Source organism: Phoca vitulina, unplaced genomic scaffold (genome assembly GCF_004348235.1).
Source record: "Phoca vitulina isolate PV1807 unplaced genomic scaffold, GSC_HSeal_1.0 scaffold14, whole genome shotgun sequence".
Classification (NCBI taxonomy): Eukaryota; Metazoa; Chordata; class Mammalia; order Carnivora; family Phocidae; genus Phoca; species Phoca vitulina.
In genome coordinates, this window is record NW_022589717.1 from 29824523 (window position 1) to 29844791 (window position 20269).

General features: G+C 37.6%; 1 protein-coding gene across 1 annotated transcript in view; it reads right to left on the reverse strand.

Moving 5' to 3' along the window:
* DCHS2 (dachsous cadherin-related 2) overlaps window positions 1–20269 on the reverse strand; it is a 248112-nt gene that overhangs the window by 34585 nt on the left and 193258 nt on the right. Inside the window, exons 13-14 of the mRNA XM_032413042.1 lie at window positions 18319–19176; window positions 1187–1300 (exon numbers count right to left, since the gene is read on the reverse strand). Coding sequence (XP_032268933.1) covers window positions 1187–1300; window positions 18319–19176 — 972 coding nt within the window. The remainder of the gene's footprint in view (window positions 1–1186; window positions 1301–18318; window positions 19177–20269) is intronic.

The following is a 20269-nucleotide window of genomic DNA, read 5'->3' on the forward strand; positions in this document are numbered from 1 at the left end:
CTGTTTCACAACAAACTTGTGAAATAAACTTCAACATAAATAAATATTTAATTGAAAAATGAAGAGTTTTTTGTGGAAGTCCCCTTTGGACTAACCCTAGGCATATTTTACATGAGTTTTAGAGACTCCTGAAAAAATAAGGCCAAGCCTGGGCTGCGTTAAGGGTGAGGTGACAGAAGGATGTGGGTAGCCTGGGAAATTGTACAAACTCTGCTACTCTCCTTCTTTCTGAACATTCTAATCTCAGCTCCTTTCCCAGGACCTTCAGACCCCTGGACTGCTAGCAGCTTAAGGCCGGATGATGTTCACAAAGGCCTTCTTGTCAACAGGCTTCCTGCACCACCCTTTAACCAAACGATGGGGCAAAGAGATGAAGAGCTAGCGGGCTACCTCAGGAAGGCTGCTGACCAAAGCTGGTACGGACCAGAGCCAGAAAACTACCCGGGATGAGAAGGCCTTTGCTTAAGAAACTACTCCCTCTCAATTCTTCCCATGTGCATGTAGTACAGATTCCATAAGGCAGTTGTATGGTAATATAGAAATTATTGAAAACATTCTTCTTGAGGTTTGACAACGCAGCAGTAGATATGTATCTACTACATAGTTGTTAGTCAAAAAAGTATGTTTCAAATAATCAATTGGTATTCATTTAAAACACAATAATGGTCTTATTAAAGTTAAATTTAATACATGCTGTATTTGGAAGTAATTTCTTTACCATCACATAGAAACCTTTCCAGCTGTCCTTTTTTGTTGCATTGTTGACATTCAGTGGCGAATTAGAAGAATCTCGTGATGAAAATGCCCTACGGCTAGACATGTGTGGTTATTTTCAATTCAAACTCAATATTGATGGTCTCTCTTCTATATCTCCCATTTTCCCAAATAGATGAGTAAATTATAAGTAGAAACCAGTTTATCTTCAAAAATTCAAAGGGTAGGCTAGGTATGCCAAATGTGAAGAACAGGATTCTTAGCAAGTACATGTAAACAAATTAGTAGTCTTGATTTCCCACAATTTCTCATCAGCTACCATAAAAAAATTGTTTCTTACTTCTTTTTTAAATTATTTACCTCTAATTTTTCTATCTTTCAAATTTTGAGTTTCCTCTGCAGAAGAATTTCTTACTAGTAACATTAAATGAAGCAGAAAAAAAAAAGCTATTACAGGAGAGAGAAGGATCACCTGAGTTGGAGCACAGGGAAAAAACCCCATCTTCATTTCCACTAAAAATGGAATATTTGATGCTGTCTTGTATTGGGTCAGGAGCAACAGCTTTTACAGTCACAACAGAAGTACCTGTAAAAATTAGGTAAAAAAAAAAAAAAGAAAGAAAGAAAGAACTTTAGGAAAAGAAAATTTCAGGGAAAAACAAGAGCAAACACTGGGTATTTATTATTTGCTTACTACGTTTTCATTTGTTCATTCATTCAGTGATTAGTCATTGAGTGTCTTCAATAAGCCAGATCTCAGGCTAGGTGCTGGAGACAGAGTGACAAGTTAGGAAAGATCTCTATCTTACGGTGATCATTAACTAGAGTAAGGAGACAGACAACCATTAGACAGATACATAATCAAAGTAGATTTCAGATGTGCTAAGTTCCCTGGAAGAAAAAAAAACAATGCAGTGTGATAGAAAACACTTTTTTATGTGTGTGTCGGGGGGGAGGGCAGACATATAACATTTCAAGTTATAGGAACAAACTGATTCCCAGCATGAAAGAAGAATTGCAAGCACTGATAGAGGTAATGAGACAATTGGTGTGATTAGAACTGGGATTTCACTGGAAGGTTCTCAAAAATCCATTCTGGCCTCAAGTTAGTGCTTTGTTGTCTTCATGTGTAATATCTCATGCCCTTGCTGTTCACCTCTGTTTTACTTCCTATCCTGGTTGCCCATTTGTCCTCCTCCTTTAACTGCCTGTCCTTTTAAATTATTTTTTTTATTTAATCAACTTTATTAAGGTAACATTTACATACAATAATATACACATATTTTAAGTATACAGTTATATATATACATATATACATACATATGTATACAATTATATATGTATACAGTTTTAACAACTATATACACTTGTGTAACCACCATCAGAACCAAGATGTAGAATATTTCCATCACTCCAAAAAATTCTCTCTTGACCTTTTGCAGTCAGTTTTCTCTTACTTCTGGTCCCGGGCAATCACTGATTTACTTTCTGTTACTTTGTTTTGCCTCTAAAATTTTATACACATAAAAATTATACAGTATCTCTCTTCTTTTGATCAGCATTATCTTTTAGGAATCAAGCATGTTATTCTGTGTATTAAGAGCTCCTTATGTTTTTTATTGTAGAGTGTATTCTACTGAATGGACATACTACAATGTGTTGATCCATTTTTCCACATATGGACATTTGGATTGTTTTCAGTTTGGGGCTATTATGAATAAAGCTGCTATGAACATCCATGTAATAGTGTTTGTGGGGACACACGTTTTCATTCCTCATGGGTAAACACCTAGAGTGAGTGTGTGTTTGACTTTATAAAAAACTGCCAAGCTATTTCCCAAAGTGGTGCTATACCATCTTACATTCCTGCCAGCAAGATATGAGAATTCCAGTTGCTGCATATCCACTGGTATTGTCAGCCTTTTTAATGTTAGCCATTCTAGTGGAGGTGTGGTAGTCCTTGCGCTGTGGTTTCAATTTTAATTTCCCTGACGTCTGATGATGTTGTGAATCTTTTCATGTGCTTGTTGGTCATTTTTGCTCTTTTTTAAGATTCATCTTTGTTCTTCGCCTTTTGTTCTCTATTTACCCACCACTTCTGAGAAACTTTTTCATAGTTCTTTCCTGGTCCTAATCCTCTTATCTTTGGCCTGTAACTTACAGGATCTACTTTGGATGCTCACTCTGGCAGTGACCCCTGCCTCTCCTCTTACTTTCGTGCTCTCTGGCAGGATGCCACCTATTGGCGAAGGTATGCATGTGGTACCGAGTGGGAGATGGGAAAGAGGTGGGCTCTGCAAGAGGCTCTCTGGCTGCTAAGTGTGCAGCAATGGGGGCCTGATTTAGGAGGATGTCAGCAAGGCACAAGAGGAAAAGTGAAAGGAAGCATTTGATAAGAACACAAGTGTTGACGTGGTGTCAGAGATGAGAACAGAGCAGGGATCATTAACTCAGATGCCTTTGGGTAAAAGTAAGAAGCGTGGACAAATGAAGGAGCCAGATGGGTGGAGGAAGCCAGAGGCTGTCCGATGTGCCTGAGACACGCAGCTTCAACTCATCACTGCTAGTGGGGAAGGGAAAGCAAGCTTTCAGATGCTTGAAATTCTGGTCTTTTTAAGAGAAGCTCAAAAATTCATATTTATTTTCATGTGAAATCTCCCAATTTGTAAATGTCAGAAAATAATTTAATTTAGGGGAAAAACATAAGCTATCGTATGGGCTGAACAAAACACAGCTGTGGCCTGACTGCAGGCCTGAGTCTGCTCATTTACCATACCCGATAGAGAAGACGAATCTCTCCTTTTTGTTATCAGCCCTTCTAGCACTTAGAGTATGGTACTTATTTGTCATCCATGGACTTGTACTGAACATACTCATAGACCGATCTCATCTTTCCACTAAGTTGGACTAAATTCTGTGACAGCACAGGAGGTTTTCTATATATTTGTGTTCTATATATTTCTGCAACTCTAGATTAGTTTTGCTTCTAAAATTTCATGTACTTGAAAAATCATAAGAGTGGCTGCCTTCTTATGCTTAGCATGCCTTTTTGAGAATCACTCATACTGTTCTTTATATTAATAAGTGTGGGAAGAAAGGAGGTAATAGAGGAGATGGAGGAAGTAAGGGATGGAGATGCTCACTGAATTGTTCTAGCCTGAGAGGCTTGAAGAATGCCTCTCTGCGTACAGGGCCCTTCTAAACCAGCAGCAATTATTAAAAAAAAAAAAAAAATCAGGGGTGCCTGAGTGGTGTAGTCAGTTAAACCTCTGACTCTTGGTTTCAGTTCAGGTCTGATCTCAGGGTGGTAAGATCAAGCCCCACGTCAAAATTCATGCTCAGCTCGGGATCTGCTTGAATTTCTCTCTCCCTCTTCCTCTGCCCCTCCCCACTGTGCTCTCTCTCTCTCTCTCTCACTGAAATAAATAAATAAATCTTTAAAAAAATAAATTAAATAAATTAAAAAATCACTCACTGCTATAATACACTATCTGATAGTGGGATTTTCAGTAGTTAAAAAAAAAAAAAAATAACACCTATTTAAGACCTCTGCTGGGCTTCCGCATTGACTTCTACTGTGCAAGCCTCAGGGAACAAGCTCAAAAGCCATCTTGCTACAGGTTACAGTAAAAAAATCCCTAAGCCAGACCAAATCAATAGATACTTTTTTTTCCTGGATACTTAAAAGGGTTTCACTAAAAAGAAGAGAATAAAGAAAAGGCCCTGGAACACATAATATTTTCCCCAGGAACCTTCAAAGACAAATGCAATGATCACTATCCATATTAAAGGAAACAAGTATGTGATATTGTTCACAAAACTGAAAAGTCATTGAGAAAAGGCATAAAATAGAATTCATTATGGAGAAAGAATGGGAAAACCGAAACTGGATACATTACTCTCTTTAAAATGTTATGTTTAACACAAACTGTGACAAAGTTTTAAAATCATTTATTGAGGCTTCCAAATGGTGGTTCTTTTCAAGCCAGTTATGAAGTCATTTAGTGACAATGTAAAGGATTTTAATTAATCATGGTGGAATCAAGTTGCTGCACATGTTGAGAATCTTTCAAGTTGCATTATAATCTGAGGCTTATTTTGTTACACTTCAGGAGACATATTGTTAATATAAAAATGCCTTACATTTTCAGTAGGAATATGCCTTCATAGTAGTGCAGTATATTTTATCTTTAGCGCTCAATCACAATTCTGTGCTTCCTGATACAATTTAGTTTTTAAACACAGAAATTTTATTTCAACTGGCTTGTCATATGTTCTTAAGAATGGCAGTAAGAAAAGAAACAGCTATGCAGACAAGATGTATGGTCTTGCTGACGGCCTTTTCTCCATGGCTTAGGATGCTTTAATTATATGTCAGATTACAAAACAAAACATGGAGATCACTTGCATGTAAAAAAATAAAGATAAGCACAGAATTGTAAATAAGAATCACATATGGACTCCCTCATAAAAGGAACAATCTTATTTTTACTGCAAATAAAATGTTCATAATATCAAATGAAATTGTAGCACACGAAGGATTTCATTCAAAATACTTCAAACTAGATGCTAAAGTCAGCAAAGAGTGGCAAATATTTATATATCTTCTTCCTCAGATGAAGTTTAAATTTGAGACTGTCCCCAAAAAGAGGAAATATCTAAAGGATCCTTCTAGGTCTTGGCTTATCTGTGCTAATTTTACTTAATTTACTTAATTTATTTTTTAAAGATTTTATTTTTTAAGTAATCTCTGCACCCAACATGGGTCTCGAACCCACAACCCCAAGATCAAGAGTTGCACACTCCACTGACTGAGCAAGTCAGACACCCCAGCTTATTGTGCACATTTTATTTATTTATGTATTTATTTATGCATTTATTTATTTATTTATGTATTTATTATTTACTTGAGAGGGAGAGAGAGAGAAAGCATGCTAGCTGAGGGAGGGGCAAAGGGAGAGGGACAGAGGGAGAGGGACAGAGAAAATTTCAAGCAGGAGCCTGTCATGGGGCTTGATTTGAGCATGGAGTATGGAGCCTGTCATGGGGTTTTAAGACGGGACTCAAACATGACCCTGAGATCATGACCTGAGCTGAAATCAAGAGTCAGATGTTCAACCGACTGAGCCACCCAAGTGCCCCATGCACATTTTAGATAAAAGTCTGTCTCTGGGCATCTAGAGAAGATTTAAAATTACTGTTCATTTTGCACCAAGGTAGAAATGATAAAATGAAAACCAACACTGTACCTTTAACTCCCATGAGGCAATTGAAACATACAGAAAAATTTACATTTTCAGCTTTTATGAATTTTACTTTAAGTCTAATATTGCATCAAAAAGTATAATACATTCAATGTTCTTGTTTTTTCTTCTTTACAATCAGTTAAAAAACTAATACCATCTGTAGCAGCAGTGAACTATCTACTTAAAAGCAGAATTATGTAACAATTAATGTTATGTGACTAGAAAAATCAATATTCATGGAAGTATTTAGGTAAAATAATAATAAAAACATTTTATTCAGAGCTGTTCATGAGTAAGTACTTGCAGAGTTTTAGTTTTGTCATTTCTAAGCAATGCAAGTATTTTCATATTGATGACTGACTTGAGATTTTTTTAAACGTTTGGATGATTTTGAATTGTCCATTATCTTTTAATCATCCAGCCACTGAAATGCTGAACATATTTCAGGCATTTAAGAAAGTTGGGAGTGAGGTCAGCAAGATGGCTGAATAAAGCCCAAGACCTCATCCCCTATGGAGAAACTGAATGAACAGCAACAGTATATGATCCAAAAAGCTTTTATGAAAACTCCAGGCCAGAAGGGAGTGCTATGATATATTCAAAGTGCTGAAAGAAATAAACTGCCACCAAGAATACTATATCCAGTAAAACTGCCCTTCGGAGATGAGAGAGAAATAAAGATCTTCTCAGATAAACAAGAGCTGAGAGAGTTCACTATCACTAAACCTGCCTGACAAGAAATGTTAAATGTTTCCAGTTGAGATGACACTAGACAGCAATGTGAAAGCATATGAAAATATGAAGCTCTCTGGTAAAGGTAAATATATAGACAAATAACAAATCTCTTAACACTGTAAAGGTGGTGCATAAATCACCTTTAATTCTGGTATAAAATTTAAGAGATAAAAGCATAAAAAATAACTATAACTATAAAGCTATGTGAATGGATAAAAATATAAAAAGATGTACTTTGTGAAATCAATAACATGAAGTGGGAAGGAGAAGTAAAGGAACAGTTTTTGGATGTGATTGAAGTTAAGTTGTTACTAGTTTAAAACAGATTGTTAAAACTATAAGATGTGTTCTGTAATCCCCATGGTAACCACAAAGAAAATATCTATGGAAGAAACACAAAAGGGAAGAATGAAGGGGTGGAAATTGGAGGGGGAGACGAACCATGAGAGACGATGGACTCTGAGAAACAAACTGAGGGTTCTAGAGGGGAGGGGGCTGGGGGGATGGGTTAGCCTGGTGATGGGTATTAAAGAGGGCATGTTCTACATGGAGCCCTGGGTGTTATACGCAAACAATGAATCATAGAATACTACCTCAAAAACTAATGATGTAATGTATGGTGATTAACATAACATAATAATAAAAAAATAAAAATAAATTAAAAAAAAAAGGAAATAAGACAGGACTCAAAACATGTCACTACAAAAAAACCAATGAAACACAAGGGAAGGCAGCAAGAGAAGAAAAACAAAATGAAAAACATACAGAAAATAATTTAAAAATGGCAATACTAAGTCCTTTCCTATCAGTAATTTTTAAAAATGTAAATGGATGAAACTCTCCAATCAAGAAACATGGGATAGCTGAATGGATTAATAAAAAGAAGATTCAAGTATATACTGCCACCTAGAAACTCACTTTAGAGATACGGACAGGTGTAGGCTGCAGGAGGAAAGATAGAAAGAGATCTTCCATGCAAATAGTATCCAAAAGGCAAGAACTGTGGTTATACTTAGACAAAACAGAGCTTAAGTCAAAAACTGTCATGGGACAAAGAAGGATGCTACATAAAAAGTTCTATTCACTAGGAAGATAAAACATTTATAAATATATATGCACCTAACAGCAGAGCACCTAAATATATGAAGAAAACACTGACAGAATTGAAGGGAGAAACAGATAGTAACACATTAATAGTAGAAGATTTCAATACTTCACTTTCAATAATGGATAGAGCAACCAGAGAGAAGATCAATAAGGAAATGGAGGACTTGAAAAACATTATAGACTAATTGGACCTAAGAGACATACACAGAACCCTCCAGCCAACAACGGCAGAATACACATTCTCAAGTATATTACACATTCCCATATATACACTCAAGTGCACGTGGAACATTCTCCAGAACAGATCACATGTTAGGGCACAGCACTAGTGTTAACAACTTTAAGAATATTAAAATCATATCAAGTATCTTTTCTGACTACGATGGAATGAAAATAGAAATCAATAGCAAAGGAAAACTGGAATATTCATAAACACATGGAAATTAAATAACATAGTCTTGAACAGCTAGTAGGTCAAGGAAGAACTTTAAAGGGTAATTAGATAATATCTTGAGACAAATGAAACAAAAGCACAACATACCAGACATGGGCTGTGGCAAAAGCAAGACCAAGAGGGAATTTTACAACAATAAATATCTACATTAAAAAAAGAAGGAAGAGGGGCACCTGCATGGTTCAGTTGGTTAAGCAGCCAACTCTTGATTCTGGCTCAGGTCATGATCTCAGGGTCCTGGGATCAGGCTCGCATCAGGCTCTGTGCTCAGCAGGGAGTCTGCTTGAGGGTTCTCTCTCTCTTCCTCTCCCTCTGCTCCTCCCTCCCTCCCCCCCACACTTAAATAAATCTTTAAAAAAAAAGAAGAAGAAAGACTGCAAATCAACAACCTAACTTTACACCTCAAGGAACTAGAAAAAGGAACAAACTAAAAGCAAAGTGGGCAGAAAGAAAGAAATAATAAATATTAGAACAGAAATAAGTGGAATAGAGAGTAAAGAACAAGAGGAAAATCAATAAAACTAAAGAGTTTAAGATTTTATTTATTTTTTTGAGAGAGAGGAGAGAGTGCGTGTGCACATACGCTTGAGCACAAGTAGAGGGGAGGGGCACAGGGAGAGGGAAAGGGACAAGCAGACATCCCACTAGCAGGGAGCCTGACGTGGGGCTCGATCCCAGGGTCCTGGGATTGAGCCCCGCATCGGGCTCCCTGCTCAGCGGGAAGCCTGCTTCTCCCTCTCCCACTCCCCCTGCTTGTGTTCCCTCTCTAGCTGTGTCTCTCTCTGTCAAAAAAAAAAAAAAAGGAAATGAAAAAGGAGATATTACAAATGATGTCACAGAAATAAAAGGTATCATAAGAGAGTACTATAAACAATGATACACCAACAAATAAGATAACCTAGGAGAAAAGAATACATTTCTGGAAACACACACTATCAAAATTGAATGTGAAGAAAGAAAAAAATTCTGAATAGATGTATAACTACTAAGGAGATTGAATCAATAATCAAAAACTTCCCCATAAAGAGGATCAGATGGCTTCACTAGTGAATTCTAACAAACATTTAAAGAAGAATTAACACCAATCTTTCTCAAACACTTCCAAAAAATTGAAGACAACACTTGCAAACTTATTTTATGAGGCCAGCATTACTCTGATACCAAAACCAGAGATACCACAAGGAAACTACAGACTAATATCCCCGATGAATCTAGATGCCAAGATCCTCAAAACAATTCAGCAAACTGAATGCAACAGCACATTAAAAAGGATGGTATGTCATAACAATGTGGGATTTATCCCTGGGATGCAACAATGTTTCAATGTATGAAAATCAATGTGATACACCACCTTAACAAAATAAAGAATAAAAATCACATGATCATCTCAATACATGCAGAAAAAGCATTTGGCAAAACTCACACTCATGATAAATACACTCAATAAACTAGGAACATAAAGAAATTACCATATGTAATAAAGGCCATAGAAGAAAAGCCCATAGCTCTAACATCCTATTCAACAGTGAAATCAAAAAGCTTTTCAGCCAGGAATAAGGAAGGAATGCTCACTCTCACCACTCCTATGCAACCTAGTACTGAAAGTCCTAGCCAGAGACATCAGGCTTTGAAATTAAAAGCATCAAAATCGGAAGAAAAGAATAAAATGATTCTTGTATTTAGTGACATGATCTTATATATAGAAAACCCTATAGATTACACACACACACACACACAGAACTGATTAATGAATTCAGCAAAGTTGTAGAATACAAAATCACCACACAAATATCAGCTGTGTTTCTATGCACTAACAGTGCACGATCTGAAAAAGAAATTAGGAAAACAATCCCATTTACAATAGCATGAAAAAAAGATAGGATAAACTTAACCAAGGAGGCAAAAGTCTTGTTCACTAAAAACTACAAAATATTGCTAAATTATAGAAGACACAAATAAATGGAAAAATATTCTGTGTTCATGGAGTGCAAGACTTACTACAAACAAAACAATCTACAAAATCAATACAATCCATGTCAAAATCTCAATGGCATTTTTTACAGAAATAGAAAAAAGAATTTTAAAATTCATATGAAATCTTAAATTACTCCAAATAGCCAAAACAATCTTGAGGAAAAAAAAGCTGGAGGCTTCACACTTACTAACTTCAATAGTACAGAGCTACAGTAATCAAAACAGTGTGATGCTGATATAAAGATAGATGTATAGAGACCAGTGGAACAGAACAGAGATTCCAGAAAAAAAACCCTCATGCATATTTTCAAATGATCTTGGCAAAGGTGCCAATGCTACACACTGCGGACAGGTTAGTCTCTTTAACAAATGGTATTGGATATCCACATTCAAAACAATGTATTTGGACCTTTACCTTACCACATGCTCAAAAATTAAGTCAAAAAGGATTAAAGACCTAAATGCAAGACATGGAACTGTAAATCTCCTAGAAGAAAACTTTTAGGGGGAATGCTTCATGACATTGGATTTGGCAATGATTTCTTGGATACAACAGTAAAAATACAGGCAACCAAAGCAAAAATAGATGAATGGGCCCACATCGAAATGAGAAGCTACCACACAACAAAAGAAACCATCAACAGAGTGAAAAGGCAACCTATGGAAAGGGAGAAAATATCTGCAAACTCTTTATGTGGTAATGAGTTAATATCCAAAATATATAAGGTACTACTCCTTCAAGTCAATAGCAAAAAAAAAAAAAAATTTTTTTTTTCAAAAGATGCTCAACATCACTGATCATCAGGGAAATACAAATCAAAACCACAATGAGATATCACCTCACACCAGTTAGGATGGCTGCTATAAAACAAAAACCAGAAAATAATAAGTGTTGGTGAAGATATGAAGAAATTGGAATCCTTGGACACTGTTGGTGGTGTTACAAAATGGTGTAGTTACTATGGAACACAGTATAAAAGTTCCTTTAAAAATTAAAATTAGAGCTGTCATATGATCCAGAAATCCAACTGGGTGTATATCCAGAGAACTGAAAACAGGATCTCAAAGAGATGTCTGCACACCCATGTTCACTGCAACGTTATTTACAATAGCCAGGAGATAGAAACAACCTAAATGTCCTTCGATGGATGAGTGGATAAAGAAATGTAGTATACACATACAGTAAAGTATTATTCAGCTTTTAAAAAGAAGGAAACGCTGGGGCACCTGGGTGGCTCAGTTGGTTGAGTGACCAACTCTTGGTTTCGGTTCAGGTCATGATCTCAGGGTCTTGGGCTCCACCCTCAGTGGGGAGTTTGCTTGAGATTCTCTCCCTTTCCCTCTGTCCTTCTCCCTCACCCCCAGCTCACTCACTCTTTCTCTCTCAAATAAATAAATCTTTTTTTTTTTTAAGAAGGAAATCCTGTCATAGGCACTGATGAACCTTGATTTCATAAATGAACCAGTCACAAAAAGACAAATACTTTATGACTCCACTTACATGAGGTATCTAAAGTAGCCATACCCTTAGAAGCTGAAAGTAGAGTGGCAGTTGCTAGGGGCTAGAAGGATCGAAATGATTTGTTGTCCAATGAGTATAGCATTTTAGTTTTAAAATATGAAAATGTTCTAGAAATCCATTGCACAATGATGGGCCTACCATTATCACTACTGTACTGTGCACTTAAAAAATGGTTATTTATGATGGTGAATTTTACGTCTTGTGTTTCTTACCATAATAAAAAAAGGAAGAAAAGTTGATTTTTCCCTCCTACCTTCCCATCATTAAAAATGACTGAACATATGTTACTAAAGCTTTCCAAAAAATTCACCCCTGGGATGAGACAAAGCATGGAAAATCTCAAAACAAATAATTTTCCATAATTTGTGAACAGATGAAAACCATGTTTTAGAACATAAATGGTATGAAATCTTGAACACATTTGCTTTTGTGAACACCTAAGGAAATAATAGAGGAAGCTATACAAAGTGCTTATTGCCCTTTTATGAGCTTTAGGAAAAGAGAGATGTGGAAGAAAACCAATATAGAATTAATACTTGAAATGAGAAGTAAACAAAATTAAGTCTGAAATGTATTTTTAATGGGATTACAGACTTTAGTGGCCAAATTTTTTAAAAGGAGGATTATCTATAAATGGATTCAATCCTTTGAAATTCACTCATAACAACTTAGAGAAAAGCAGGTGCTAAAGTGAGCCCTTGATGTTCCTACTACCCCTTTTTGTGATTTACAGAAGACTGTATTTAAAGCATGAGGTTGAGAATTTTCAGTATTGCTTCAATGTTGGATCAGACTCCAAATCTTGTCTGCAAACCCAATGCTGCTAGTCTCCCCTCATTTGCTAGTGATTCCCTCTCTAGTCTGCATCCCTAGGTTCATGACCAGACTTCAAATTCCCTTCATTTTCAAGAGCTATCCTTTTTCTCCTTTGCAGCTCCCAAGTCAGCCAGAATCCAGAGCCTGCCCATGTCCAGAGAGAAAGGCTGCACAATTTTTCTATACAGGTGATTCTCGACTTTGGTTGAGAATCAACACATCAAGATCAGATTTGTTTATGATACAAAATTAAATATACATAATTGACTAGTTAGAATGCCCCCATGGATCACGTTTTAATTTTATTTCAAGATTTTTAAGGTCTGAGTATTTACTTCTAACCACAGCATCCATACAATCCATAACTTCATTTTCCCCCTTCATGGTAACTAAAGGAAATGCATGAAGTTGTGAATAGTCCACGCTGGGGACTGTGATTGCTGATTCAGCCTCATCAGGATACCCAAAGCTTTGGGAGTGAAATAAGAAATAAACGCTGGCTTCTAGAAGGTTCATTTAAATTGTTTAATGGGTTGAAACACCACAGACAACCAAGAGGTTTATTTTTCACTTCAAAAAATTCAGGACAGTTAGATTTCCCCTCATCTAGTTGAAGAGGAATAGTGGCAAGAGTAAAGAGATGGGGGGGGTGCCTGGGTGGCTCAGTCGTTAAGCGTCTGCCTTCGGCTCAGGTCATGATCTCAGGGTCCTGGGATCGAGCCCCGCATCGGGCTCCCTGCTCAGCGGGAAGCCTGCTTCTCCCTCTCCCACTCCCCCTGCTTGTGTTCCCTCTCTCGCTGTGTCTCCCTCTGTCAAATAAAAAAAAAAAAAAAAAAAAAGTAAAGAGAGGGGAATCACTTGGATTTCACGTCTCTCTCCTGTTGCCGTACAGGCAGCCTCTCCCTTACAGGCGAATGGTATCCTGTGGAGTGACTCTTTCTGTGAGTAGGGGAACTTACCATGGCCAACTCTTAAGGAGATTTTACCTGTCAAAGAGCTGCTTTTCAAATGGGAACTATATACTGAACTATTTATCATTTTAAACAGTTGATTTTAAGTCTAATGTTGTCAGTAGATGAATGCAATGTTGGTTTTTTTTTTTTTAAGATTTTTATTTATTTGTCAGAGAGAGAGAGAGAGAGCACAAGCAGGGGGAGTAGCAGGCAGAGAGAGAAGCAGACCTCCCACCAAGCAGGGAGCCCGATGTGGAACTCGGTCCCAGGACCCTGGGATCATGACCTGAGCCAAAGGCTTAACCGACTGAGCCACCCAGGCATCCCATATGAATGCAATGTAAATCAAGACTCAAACCTGTGGGCTTTCCAAGAAAGAAATGTTAAACAAATACAAATACATTGGACTTATTTGTTTTAACTTTTTATTTTCTTAAAAGAATATTGAATGTTAAAATTAGTTTGGGGTGATGAAAATTTATGATAATACAAAAAATAATTAATTCAGGATGTCAAGTGATACCTACTGATAGGATATTTGAGTAACCCACAGAAACTTTAAACCTCCAACAAGCACATATTTTTCATTTGAAAATAAAATTAAAAAACTGAAGACATATTTGGGAGGAAATAATCCTGGAGCTACAAAATGTTATTAAATAATTTATATCAAGGCCATTCTAGCCACTAAACAAAGGATTTACAGTCTTTTAAAACCACTGGAATTCAAAAGCAAAACAAAACAAAAAAATCACCTTCTGGTGTCTAGGATATGATCTGGCAGTCTGAACTGAATTCGGGTTGAGGCAAAGTTTTGGCCAGCTTGAAATGTCAATCAATACGTTATGCACCTTGACACTGTTTTTCACAGGAGGCTAGGAAATCCTGCCGAGCCAGGTGTAGGTTAGTTGCTTCTAATCAAATTCAACAGCATACTTTACTGCCATCTTTTCCTTCTCTCTTTCTCCTTCCTATTCGATGCCCAAAGTTTAGCTTCTCTCTCAATGTAGACTTGATGCTTCACTCATGTTATAGTTACTTTTCACAGTGAGGTCCCAATTCGTTGCTTCAGATGTCTTGAAATGTATACTTACCTGAATGTTTATGAATCCCACAAGATCGTAGTACTGCCCAAGTATTTCTAGTTGTCTTTATGTGTAAGATTTAATAAATAGATTTTTAGAGACTTAAGTTCTATTAAAAAGTAACAGTTAAATTTAATTCAGTAATTCTAAATTTATTTATTTATTTATTCATGAGAGTCAGAGAGAGAGAGAGAGAGAGAGGCAGAGGCAGAGGGAGAAGCAGGCTCCCCGCCTAGCAGGGAGCCAGATGTGGGACTCGATCCCAGGACCCTGGGATCATGACCTGAGCCGAAGGCAGACGCTTAACCATCTGAGCCACCCAGGCGCCCCTAATTCAGTAATTCTAAATACAAGAGGATTAAGAAGGACAACTCTGACCAGGGGTGAAAAAAACAAAAAACATAGTGATGCAGACAGCAGGATGAAGGCTTCCCATCCATTTATTTATTAGCTTTCCTGACTGAATCTCTAACAGGAGGCCCACCTTCAGAGGTGAGAAAGTAATTTGGTCTTCACTGTCTTCTGCCCTCACTTTTTATCTCAGACTAGGTTACTCTTAACCATATTGATTAATCCAATTGTAATGGCTTCGAGTAGATTGAAGGTATACAGATTTAATGAGACGCTGCCTGAGTGATGGGCAACAGGCTAAAATCAAGGTCATTCCCTGCCATAATGGTTGCCTCCTATCAACAGAGTGAACCTGTGACATACCAGTGAATGGCACCTGGTGAAAATGAAAACAGGTGCAAATCTTGCACTTCCACGACAGTTTTTATTAGTGTGATTTTAATTCACTCCTGAATTCAACCACAAATATTATACTTACTAATCCATAACTTAATTTCATCTTGAAATGTTTTCTTTGGGGTGCCTTCGATATTGACTTTTACTTAGGTTTGATTCTATAAACAAGTTGATCCTGGGTGAATTGAGAAAGAATCTTCTAACAATTAGGGAAAGCCCATGCACATTACTTAATATTTAGAAACGTCATTCACTAATGTCACAAGCGTGATAACAATGATGATGTCCTTGCTAATTCTTTCGAGGAGTAATATATTTAATGCCTATTACTCTGCCGAATTTATACTGGATGTGAATGTTCACTAGTAGTGGTTGGAAACCCTATTATGTGAAGGACAACTGACTGAATGAAAGAAGGGGAAACTACTTGAGGAAAAGTCAAAGTCCCTCCAGTGGTCTGTTAATCCTTGGACCTCCTTTCCTACTATTCTTGCCCTTGCTTACTCTGCTCCAGTCACACAGTCCTCTTTGCTGTTCATTGAACAAACCAGGAAGGGTACCACTACTTTTTCCCTTTTTTTCCCTGAAATACCCTACCCCCAAATACACTGTCTTCTCTCTTGAGGTCTTTGCCCACATGTGCCTACTCCATGATGCCCGCCCTTACCTACTATTTGTCACCATCTAAATAGACTAAAGTTATTTATTAGGTTCTTTGACACTGTCCCTCTATCCCTGCTAGAATGTAAGCCTCACAAGGACAAGTTCACTAATATATCCCAGTAGAAAGTACCTGGCACTTGATAGTCATTAAAGAAAAATGCATGGAAGGAGCAAATAAAATATCTGAAGAGTGACTGCGTAGAGCAGTGGAGTGCTCCCGAGGGCAGAACTAGATTTACGGAGAGACAAAAAGGAGGCAGAGTTAGGTTCCACATATGAATGACTTCCCAAATGAAGAGATTTTCCAACTTTGCCCTGCAGTCAAATCACCTGCAGAGCTTGTTAAAAACAATTCCTGGACCCCAGACCTAATGAGGCAGAACCTCCACAGGTGGGTTACAGATCATTTGTTTCACACCCAATTTCAAGAACCACCCTTCTAAATATTCAAATATTCTCAGTCACCAAAATATTCAAGGAGAGACAGAAAAACCGAGCGTCAAGGATGTTTAGAGAAATGTTCATATTTGCACTGCAGACGAAGGCTGGGCTCAAAGATTCTGTAATTTTTAAAAAGATTTTACTTATTTATTTGACATAGAGAGAGAGAGAGAGGGAGACAGAGAGAACAAGCCGGGGGAGCGGCAGAGGGAAAGGGAGAAGCAGGCTCCCCGCTGAGCAAGGAGCCGGATCCGGGGCTGGATCCCAGGACAGAGGGATCATGACCTGAGCCAAAGGCAGATGCTTAATTGACTGACCCAGGAGCCCCAAAGATTCTGTAATTTTATCAGATCAATTTCAGGATTGATTAATGTACTGTATTTTGTGCTATATAATTTAGAAAACGTTTACTTTCCATCAGGCTCTGCTCTGGTGTTGGAATGAATGCCTCTTAAGAGTAATAGAAATATAGCTCTAAGGAATATCTCATTTGTTTAACATTTGTTTAACATTTAACGCTTCTGTGGAAGTCTCATTACACATAAGAATATAAGTTGGAAATTTCTGACTTAGTTTGGAAGTCACATTATTTCATTTAATGCAGGTAACGGCAATTGACTCTTAATTATGTTTAGAATCAATGAGAGGCCTTCTGAGGAAGCAACCTATGGGATAACCATAATTCCGAAAAGGGTCAAAGTCACGTTAATAATCTGCAACTGAAAACAACCCTAATTTAATATTCAGTATTAATGAATATTCTCTTTTCATAGAGAAGGCAGTATGACATGTATAACATAGATATTTTCACTATGAAATGAATAAATCGATGCACAGTGCACAGCGCACCTTTAGCAACCAAGCTCTTCCTCTTCGAGTCCATGTGCTTTGCCTGGTGGGTGGAAAGAATCGGTAGATGCATCTCTCCACTCTCTAGCTAGATATAATTACCCAGGTCAAATGTCTTTCAATTTACAAGTATCTATAAGGAAGTTTTTTCACTTTTGGGTTAGAAAGATAATTAAAACTGATTTTTTATTTACGTTTCCCATTATGGCATAAACGTAAGGAAGTAACTGGAAAAGAATCTAGTGTTATTAGGAAAAACAGTTACTGTTCACAGAAGTCTGGTCTGAGCTGTGCTGAATTCTTTGAGTATCACGCATTACTGCACTGTGTGAAAGCCACTGCTTATGGTATCAAAATGAATAATGATACTAGTATTAGTAGTTTCTATTTATTACATGCTTACTATGTGTCAGACGCTGTTTTAAGTGCTTTACGTGAACTGGCTAATTCAGCCCCCAGAACCTAATGAGGTAGGCACAATTCTCATTCCTACCTTATGGATTAGGAAACTGAGGCTCAGACAGATTCAGCTGCCCAAGGAGGCACAGTGGCTTACTTTGGATTTAAACTCAGGCAGAGCCCAAGCATTTAACCACAACATACCTCCTCTTTTATTGTACTTCTAAGGAAGTACTTTAGGAAATGTACACTTGTTAAGGAATTCAGATACATTTAAATAAAGGGTTTTTTTTTTTGAGGTTGTAAACCTATATTAACTGAAACTTCAAAAGCCCGAAATGATTTATTTTTCAGTATTTTTACTCTTTGTTGTCATTAAGGGTTTGTGTGTGTGTGTGTGTGTGTGTTGTGTGTGTGTATGTGTGTGTGTATTTTACTATATTTGAAGGTACTGTTCTAATACCGCACTATGGATGAACATCAGCATACGAAAAATTGGCTGAACTCAGAAATTTGTGACTGAATCCGCAATAGCACTCTTGTGGTATAATCCTTAGTTTTAAGTATTTTGCCCAAACAGGTACAATATATAAAAACTTGAGGGGACACTCACCTGCATCACAATTTTCGGTCACAGTTGCTTCATAGAGATGGTGGCTGAAGGAAATCTTTACATCTTCCCCTTCCATGTGAACGACTAAGAGGCCAGTGGTCATCCTAGCTGGAACCCCCTGGTCCCTAACTTTTAACTGCAGCCAGATTGGAAAATATTCAGAAGATGGGCGGTGCTGAAGTTGAACTTCTCCTGTATATTTATCAATAGAAAACATTGACTGGGTCTCTGCAAAACTAAAAATGACAGTTCCATTGGGTCCCAAGTCAGGGTCACTGGCTGTCAGAATGGCAGTTGTCTGGCTAGTAGGCGACTGGGGAGAAAGAAAAATCTCCAAGGGGTTCTGCACCCAAACTGGGTCATTGTCATTTACATCCGTGACATGTACTTCTATAATGACTGTAGTGCTTCTTGAGCCCTGGACACTACAGTCTCTGGCCACAGCCCTAAATGTATGCTGAGATCTGGATTCTCGGTCCAGCGTGTGGCGGGTTCTCAATGTACCTGCCATGGCATCAATGGTGAATGCACCAGAAGCCTCATCCACCAGAAAATACTCAGTTTGTCCATTCAGGCCTTCATCCCTGTCCACGGCAGACAGCACGAGAACCACTGTTCCCACTTGAGCATCTTCTCTCACGGAGGCCTGGTAATGCAGCATGGGGAAGGACGGGCCATGGTCATTGTCATCCAAAACTCTAACCTGCAACTGCACTAGAGAGCTCCTCGGTGGATCCCCAAGATCAGAGCACAGGATGACTAGGGTAATATTGCTGACTTGTTCCCGGTCCAAAGCGCGAGTGGTTGAGAGTTCTCCTGATGTCTCATTAATAGCAAAGTATTCGTCCGTATTTCCATCTGTTAAAGAAAACACATTCAAATTCAAAACTCATTGGAACTGAAGAAGTAGCAGCCCTTTGCTAGCTATATATACATATACATATGATTCATATATATGTATATGTGATATATATCCATCATATATATGATGAGACATATATATATATATAGGATTCATTCATTCAACAAATATTTATTTCATGAATATTACATCCTAGCACTTTTCTAAGTATTGAGGATATAACAGTGAACATGATAGAGTCCCTGCCCTCATGAAGCCTCTATTATCAGGGGATAAACAGAATAATATAATTCAATATTTCTCTGAATTCAAATAATTAAAACACTCGCTTTGACTGATTTGCAGCAGGGTGGATTTTTGTGTATGCATTTACAACTTTTTATATTCATACATTTTTCCTCTTGAGATAATTAAAATGTATGTTTTATTGAAATAAAACAATACCAGGAAGGGATAAGAAACAGGATATAATGTCCATTTTTAGATATCAATAAAAAATTAACAGGGGGATAGTAGTATTGTGGATGCAGTGAGATTCTCTTCCACATTCCCAGTACCTTGTGCATGACTCATAACAGTTCTCCAAGAGATAGGGGAACACTTGTCTGTTTCTTCCCTGACATAAGGAATGATGAGGTTTTAGTCTTCTCTGTATCCTCAAAAAAAAAAACTTCCCTTTACTCTTGCCCATGGTACCAAGCAGAATCAAAGTTAAACCTGAACACAGAGACAAAAAACCTTCAAAGATATTTTAAAGTCATCCTAAAAATTAGGAAAAATACAGTTCAGTGACTTGTTGGCCATATCTTGGATGAGGGGCATATTCTTGGATGAAGCACACTATTCCAAATAGAGTGGGACTGGGGTGCCTGCATGGCTCAGTCAGTTAAGCGTCTGCCTTTGGCTCAGCTCATGACCCCAGGGTCCTGGGATTGAGCCCCAGCAGGGAGCCTGCGTCTCCCTCTCCCTCTGCTGCTCCCCCTGCTTGTACTCTCTCTCTCTCTCTGTGTCAAATATAAAATTAAAATAAAATAAAATAAATAAAATACTGAGTGGGAATTTACTGGAGTCTGCCAGCAGCATGTGGGG